Genomic DNA, 7,930 nt, shown 5'->3' with positions numbered 1-7,930 from the left:
CATGCTGCACATGCGCGTCCTCTACGTCCGCAACCTGATGGTGGCCACGTCGGAGGACGCCCTGCGCCTGGAGTTCTCCCGCTTCAAGCCGGGCGCCGTGGAGCGCGTCAAGAAGCACGTCAAGAAGGACTACGCCTTAGTCCACTACCACAGCCGCGAGGACGCCCTGGCCGCGCTGCACCACATGAACGGGGCGCTCATCGACGGAGCCGTGGTGGAGGTCACCCTGGCCAAGCCCGTCAGCAGAGATGGCGCCGGTGGCACCCGCCGCTGCTTCGGTAACCGTGGCTACACGGGGGTCGCAGGGGGTGGAGGAGTCGGAGGAGGAGTCGTGGGGCCGTACGGCGATGTGGGGAACGGAGTAGGAGAAGTACGAGGAGGAGGAGGACGAGGAGTGGGCTTCCTCTACCGAGAGGATGGAGGGATGGGAGGAGGAGGAGGAGGGGGGATGGAGGGGGGGACCCCACTTCGGCCTTTCAGCATGCCTCACCGCCTGGGCAGTCCTTTCATCGGAGGAGGAGGAGGAGGAGGAGAGGGAGGAGGAGGGGTGGACCTGGAGAGATGTGTGTATCCCTTCATCCCCGGGGCCAGCCTGACTCCCACCAGCCTCCACTCTCTGAAGCCAGGCCAGTTCTGCTCTGCCGTCTCCCTGCTGGACTTCTACTGCCACAAGAACAGCTGGGATCTGCCTGAGTACCACCTCTACTCCACCCCCGGGCTGGACGGCAAGCTGCTGCTCATATACAAGGTCTGTCTGGCTGGCTGGCTGCCTCTCTGGCTGGCTGCCTCTCTGTCTGGCTGGCTGGCTGGCTCTCTGTCTGTCTGGCTGGCTGGCTGGCTCTCTGTCTGTCTGGCTGGCTGGCTCTCTGTCTGTCTGTCTGGCTGGCTGGCTGGCTGGCTGGCTCTCTGTCTGTCTGGCTGGCTGGCTGGCTCTCTGTCTGTCTGGCTGGCTGGCTCTCTGTCTGGCTGTCTCGCTGGCTTTCTGGCTGGCTGGCTGGCTGAATGTGTGTCTCTGTGTCTGGCTCTCTGGTTGGTTGCCTCTGTCTGTCTGTCTGGCTGGCTGGCTCTCTGGCTGGCTGGCTGAATGTGTGTATCTGTGTCTGTCTGTCTGTCTTTGTGTCTGTCTGTCTTTCTGTCTCTGTTTGTCTCTCTGTTTGTCTCTGTCTCTGTGTCTGTCAGGCATGATAATCGCTCACCTTTCGGCGAAATTCGCCGTTTTGAATCCAAAATAGGTGACCTACCTGAATCGTGTGGATCCGATGAGAATATATTTGGAGGGGGGGGGGGGGGGCGGGGGGGGGTTGCTGTGGAGCGGAGTGATGTCATTCAACTTGTGTTTACAGTTGGGCTACTAGGCTACTTGTTTTTAGCCTAGCCTAGCCATTGAAGGCTACATTGCTAGTGTAGGAATACGCCATAAGCGATGGGATCTAACGCTGGCGGGCAGTGATCCTCAGGTTTTGATGTGAGTTAACACATTTCATTGGTCCCTGTTTTCCAAGAGTCTGAGGTTGAGATTTACTTGGGTGTGTTTGAGGCATTGCCGCTGGGCAACAGATGTGTGGGCCATACTTTTGCAGAGTTAACTGACTGGTAAAGGAAACCTGGTCTCCTCTCCCTATGGAAGACAGCCTCGACACATGCAAGTGTGGCAGAACCTGCAGCTAAAAAACGAGGCTACTGCTCTAATTGACACGGTGGCTAAAGATGCCTATTAGTACAGTAGAGAAAAAACGAACAAATCCTTTATACATTTTTTGTGTACCGGTATTTGGCCGTTTTTATTTCGGGTAGGCTATAACTAGACTATTGGTAAACATTGTAATTGGACTGAACAGCTATACTGTACATGCGTGCACCGCTCTAATGCGTGCGCAGGGTTTTAGTAATAATAATAATAATAACTTTTATTTGTATAGCAATTTTCCTGCAAATGTTGCAGCTCAAAATTATTTAATCATTATATAATCATAATTTAATTATTTAGTCATTTAAAAGCAATATTAAAAAGATTTTTAGTCTTGACTTGAACATATTTGCTGAGGTTGGCATCCCTATTGTACACTGGCAGTGCATTCCACAATCTGGGTGCATCAAATGAGAATGCAGCCTCACCAAATCTCTTCTTTTGTACATGTGGTACACAGAGAAAGCCAGCGTCAGAAGACCTGAGAGCTCTATTGGGCTGATATGCTAGCAGAAGGTCTTTCAGATATTCTGGTGCTGTGCCAGTGAGAGCTTTATAAACATAGATATAGCGGCATGCCTTTTTCTGTTGTGCATTATTGTTATGTTAGCCTAATTTAATTATTCAGGAGACATTCATGACAGTCTGTCTCTCTGTCTGTCTGTCTGTCTGTCTCTATGTCTGTCTGTCTGTCTCTGTCTGTCTCTGTGTCTGTCTTTGTCTGTCTGTCTGTCTGTGTCTATCTGTGTCTATCTGTCTCTGTCTGTCTCTGTCTGTGTCTGTCTGTCTGTCTGACTCTGTGTCTCTGAGAGAGATGGTCACCGTGTGTTGATGCCTGTGTTGTCCACTAGGTGGTGATCTCTCCAGCGAGGAGCAGCTTCATGCCTGACAAGGTGTGCAGCGTCCAGGACGATGCCAAGGAGCTGGCCGCTCAGAACGCCTTCCGGAACCTGGGTACACACACACACACGTACACACACACACACACACACACACACACACACACACACACTAGGGATGTACCCGAATACAAATAAGTTATTCAGGAAAGCACATATAATGCGATGGAAACACATACAGCTTCTACCCGAAGTTGCTTGTTATTATTCTGAAAAAAGCCATTGACATGTCTGTTCGTCAGCCATTATTTTTCTTCAGATCCATTCATATCATTGTGAATGGTCACAAGATAAAAATGCCCATTCTGTTTGCAACATAGGACTTTGATTCCACTAACTAGTCGTTTCATTTACTACACATTTTGGAAAAGTGATCACTATTCAGTAGCCGTCCCCACCAAGTCAGCGCTGCCTCGATGCGAAACTCTCGCATTGGAAGTAGTAATTCACATTTCCCTTGCGAACTGCAGTAATGTTAACACTTCAAGAAACGCAAATGCAGCATCATTGGAATTTAAGATGATTCCCTTCAACTGAAGGATATTTTTCTATATATTTTTAATGTAAATCATTTATATTTCCAATGCAAAACAGAATCTTTCAGTTTCAAATTATTATTTTTTCAGTTTCTGGTTGTTCAACGTCCCCCAGTTAAAGGGGTGGTGGTGGGATTCAAAGCTTAGTTTAGTTAAAAAAAATAAAAAGAGAGAGAGATAAAACATACAGTATGATGATGTGGTGATGATGTTAATTATAAACCAATATGAATTGAACCAATATTGATTGAAGGCACAAACATTGCATTGCCAATGAATATTAGATTAGAAGCTACAACATTTGCCTGATTGAATCTGACTTCCGGTATAAACCACGCCCACTTCTGGTCTTCTATCCGAATACAGATACAGATACAGATAACTTTGTAGGTTGAACAGATACAGATACAGATAATGTTGTAGGTTGAACAGATACGGATACAGATAATGATGTCTCTGTACACCACTAACACACGCACACACACACACACACACACACACACACACACACACACACACACACCTGGGTTTCCGTTAACCGGTAATTACTGGTCTTTGTCCGGTAAAATCTGTTGAAGTCCGACATATTTAAACCTCTTCGGTCATAATGTCCGGTGAAAATAATTCCCTTTAAGCACAATTTGAATACAATTTGCAAAAATTAATTTGTCACATATTCTGATTCCTTCTACATTAAAAAAGACGAATATATAGGCTATATTTTTTCTTTTATTATTAATGTGTAGACTAGCCTACGCGATGAACAACAGAGGCAGGGTTGCCAGATGGGATTGACAATTTACAGCCTAACTAGTCCGCTAAACCCAATAGCCCATTCGGCGGTAACCCGCCCCATCTGGCAACCCTGTCTCTCAACGGCGCGAGTAGTTTATTGCTTGCGGAGAGTGAAGGTACCTTTCGGGAGTAGTTGTGAGGGAGAAATTCGTCCGTTAATTTAGTTTGATCTAGTCTAAATAAAACCACTGCAGTGACCGGAGTCAAGGTTAATTGTTCTGCGTGTTTTGGATGTGCTAGAGCACAGTGAATGACCACAGAGGGCCGTGAGATGCGGCTAGTAAAGGACGCTAGCCATCTCAACCCCGTTCATTGATTGAGCCTGCCGTGCCCGTTCCAGCCCTGAGTCGGGAGATTCAGAGTACAACATCCCCCTGGCTACCTCTTCTACTCCCCCTGGCTACCTCTTCTACTCCCCCTGGCTACCTCTTCTACTCCCCCTGGCTACCTCTTCTACTCCCCCTGGCTACCTCTTCTATTCCCCCTGGCTACCTCTTCTACTCCCCCTGGCTCTTCTACTCCGGGAGTTTCCATTGAACTTTCCTCCTCTACATTCGTCCATCTCCACGTGCGCTACTATCGACAACCTGGGCTACTGGTACCATTAGATTAGGATTGATTAGATTAGGTTGACAATACCACACTACATTTGAGTTTAGGGATATCAATGTTATATATTTGTGTATGTTTTATCTTTATGTATTAAATGTTATAATTGTTCCACATTTGAGATCTGTCTTCCCCCCACTCAGTTATTCAGTCGGTGTCCATCATCTTAGTTCAATTTAGTCTATCTATAGTGTTAGAGTTTAATTTGTGCCACTAAATTGAAATAGTCCTCGGGTGTGTATCCCCCCGATACATCCTCCCCATTCTCTACTCCCGAGTCCGAGTAAGTATGATTTGACAGGCAGCTAGACTTAATGCCTTCCCAATCAGCGAATCGTGGTTATAGAAATGACGTTGTTTTATTGATAAAAAGGGTAAAACTGGAAAGAGAATATAGAAAACTTACATTACTGTCGTGAAACTATTTAACACACTTCAGTTAACGTAATGTGGAGTCCGTTCATTGATCGATCGATGCAGTCCGTTCAAATAGACATCAAAAGCTAAACTAGGCATACTTAAAATTACCAATTACATCCTCAAATCCCATTAATGCAATTGAAATAAACATCTTAGCCTACAGTCGTAATTCAAAGTAGCAAAGGTGACTAGGCCCAGTGTGGCGCGCGTGCAGCCCTGGACAGTAGCGCATGCGAATCATGAAAGCCTATATTATTATATAGTTCGCATCTAATCGTATCGGATGAGAAATAGACATTAAATGGCATATATAGGCTATACAACAGCTAATCACCGCGATAAACACCTATATTATATTTGAATATGATGACCGTAATTTCTCCCGTTTGTCCGACACATTGAAATCTTTCCGGACACGTTGACCAGCACCAATTTTTTCTAACGGAAACCCTGACACACACACACACACAACCTGGTTGAGTGAGAGACACTGAGCCAACACACTGTGTCAACACGATCAGACACACTCAGATCAAACACTCCGCTCAACTACCTGTTTATTGACCTTTCCTCTCCTCTCCCCCTCTTCTCTCTCTCCCCTCTTCTCTCTCTCTCTCTCCCCTCCTCTTCTCTCCCCCCTCTTCTCTCTCTCTTCCTCTTCTCTCTCTCTCTCTCCTCTTTTCTCTCTCTCCTCCTCTTCTCTCTTTCTCTCCTCTCCTCTCCTCTTCTCTCCCCTCCTCTTCTCTCTCTCTCCCCATCTCTCCCCCCCCCTCTTCTCTCTCTCTCTCCTCCTCTTCTCTCTCTCTCCTCTCCTCTCTCCTCTCCTCTCCTCTTCTCTCTCTCTCCTATTTTCTCTCCTCCTCTCTCTCTCTCTCCTCCTCTTCTCTTTCTCTCCTCTCCTCTTCTCTCTCTCTCCTCTTTTCTCTCCTCCTCTCCTCTTCTCTCTCTCTATCTCCTCCTCTTCTCTCTCTCCTTTCCTCTTCTCTCCCCTTCTCTCTCCTCCTCTCCTCTCCTCTCTCTCTCCTCTTTTCTCTCCTCCTCTCCTCTTCTCTCTATCTCTCTATCTCCTCCTCTTCTCTCTCTCCTTTCCTCTTCTCTCTCCCCTTCTCTCTCCTCCTCTCCTCTTCTCTCTCTCTCCTCTCCTCTTCTCTCTCCTCCTCTCCTCTTCTCTCTCTCTATCTCCTCCTCTTCTCTCTCTCCTTTCCTCTTCTCTCTCCCCTTCTCTCTCCTCCTCTCCTCTTCTCTCTCTCTCCTCTTCTCTCTCCTCCTCTCCTCTTCTCTCTCCTCCTCTTCTCTCTCTCTCTCTCTCTCTCTCTCTCCGTTCCAGATTATTCCTTCCTGAACGAGGGGTCTCCTGGGAGCTTGTCTCCCCCTCCGACCAGCACCGGCCTTCTAGCGTGCGGCTGTCGAGCCTACACCTACCCCGCCTACCCTCTCTCCCCCCTCTCCCGCCCTCTCCCCCTGACCGCACAGACACCCCAGAGGCTCTTCATCCCCAGCCAGTCAGGGTTCTTCTGACCCCGCACCACAGGTACACACACACACACACACACACACACACACACACACAAGCAGGGTTCTACCCAGGATGTTTGAACAGCGTGGCGCTCGATTGCATCATCAAAACCAGACTCTCGTTTATTCATGTCAACATGTGCAAAAAATACCAGCTAAAACTCTGCCTTCACTGAGGAACATCACAACCAGCTAAAACTCTGCCTTCACTGAGGAACATCACAACGCTTTAGCTTTTGTTTTTAACAACAATGTTGTGACTAAATATATAGTTTAATAAAGACAGTTACTCTGTCATTACTAAATATGTAGTTTAATGAAGACAGTTACTCTGTCATTACTAAATATGTAGTTTAATAAAGATAGTTACTCTATCATTACTAAATATGTAGTTAAACTTCAAAACTATTACCTGGGCACTTCCATTACACTACGCAAAGCAAGACACCGGCGCACTCATACACTCACACACTGCTTGTTTATTGCAGAGGAACAGGGTGACTGACATTTTGACCTGCGTCTTCCCAGAGTCAACAACAGAGGAAAGGGGGGGGTATATCCTCCACCCACATAATTGGATAATTGTCAGCCATTTTCAAAGATAGAAATAATTATGTATGTATATGAATAAATAATGGGACTCATCACAATTATCTCAAACAGCAGTCATAAATTATGTAGGTCTATAGCAAAAACAATATATTAATATTTACAAATATTGACATGTTCTGGATATTTATTCTCACAGTACAGTACATAGTAGACTAAGGATCATTATAGGAAACAGGAGAGGCTTGGTTGGTCATTTACTCCACCAGAAGCAGCTTGCAGCTGAGTGTATATCCAAAAGGCTTCCCTGCGTAGTAGTTAATGATCATGTCGCCTCCCCTTGGGGATGGCTTAACCTGTTCTATGCCTATAAATTCGAGGGAGGAGACCGAGCCGTGGTTTGCTTCAGCGTAGTGACGTGCCATAGCATAATCCAGATTTTTATTGCGTATGGCGTTTTCGTCCTCTCCAATTCTCACTTTGAGTGCTCGCTTGGTCTGACCCACGTAGACTCGATCACAAGGGCACTTCAGCATGTAAATGACATGGGTGGAATTGATCAACCTTTCTTCCCAATGACCCATGAAGAGGTTAGTATAGTTAGGTGCAAACCCTGCGCCCATGACAGCGCTCTGTGATTGGATGTCGTAAGAACCTGCATATTGGAAGAAGTTAGTTTTGAGGGCCATCTCTTTTAGAGAGAGTAGACATTCATTAGGTGGAAGAATACCTTCTTGAGAAGCGCCCTGAAGTTTTTCTTCCACCTAATGCATTTCTACTCACTCTAACCAATATGCAGGTTCTTACTACATCCAATCACAAGGCTCTGCCATGGCCATGCCATATCTCTGTTCTGTTATTGACTCTGAGGAAGACGCAAGTCAAAACCTTTTTTTGTTAGTCACCCTTTTCTTCTGCAA

At 46.5% G+C, this 7,930-nt stretch overlaps 1 protein-coding gene across 1 annotated transcript in view; it reads left to right on the top strand.

Annotated features, from left to right (window-relative positions):
• The window catches only part of LOC308163504 (putative RNA-binding protein 46), a gene marked incomplete at both ends in the record, with an annotated part of 13,743 nt that extends 7,279 nt beyond the window's left edge, over window positions 1-6,464 (top strand). The window contains 3 exons of the mRNA XM_080537682.1: window positions 1-748; window positions 2,539-2,641; window positions 6,274-6,464. The exon at window positions 1-748 is cut by the window's left edge and continues 67 nt beyond it. Coding sequence (XP_080393808.1) covers window positions 1-748; window positions 2,539-2,641; window positions 6,274-6,464 — 1,042 coding nt within the window. The remainder of the gene's footprint in view (window positions 749-2,538; window positions 2,642-6,273) is intronic.
• Between the last annotated feature and the right edge of the window lie 1,466 nt (window positions 6,465-7,930).

The sequence above is a fragment of the Nansenia antarctica genome (assembly GCF_963989245.1).
Source record: "Nansenia antarctica genome assembly, chromosome: 8".
NCBI lineage: Eukaryota > Metazoa > Chordata > Actinopteri > Argentiniformes > Microstomatidae > Nansenia > Nansenia antarctica.
This window is presented reverse-complemented; position numbering and strand designations above follow the sequence as displayed.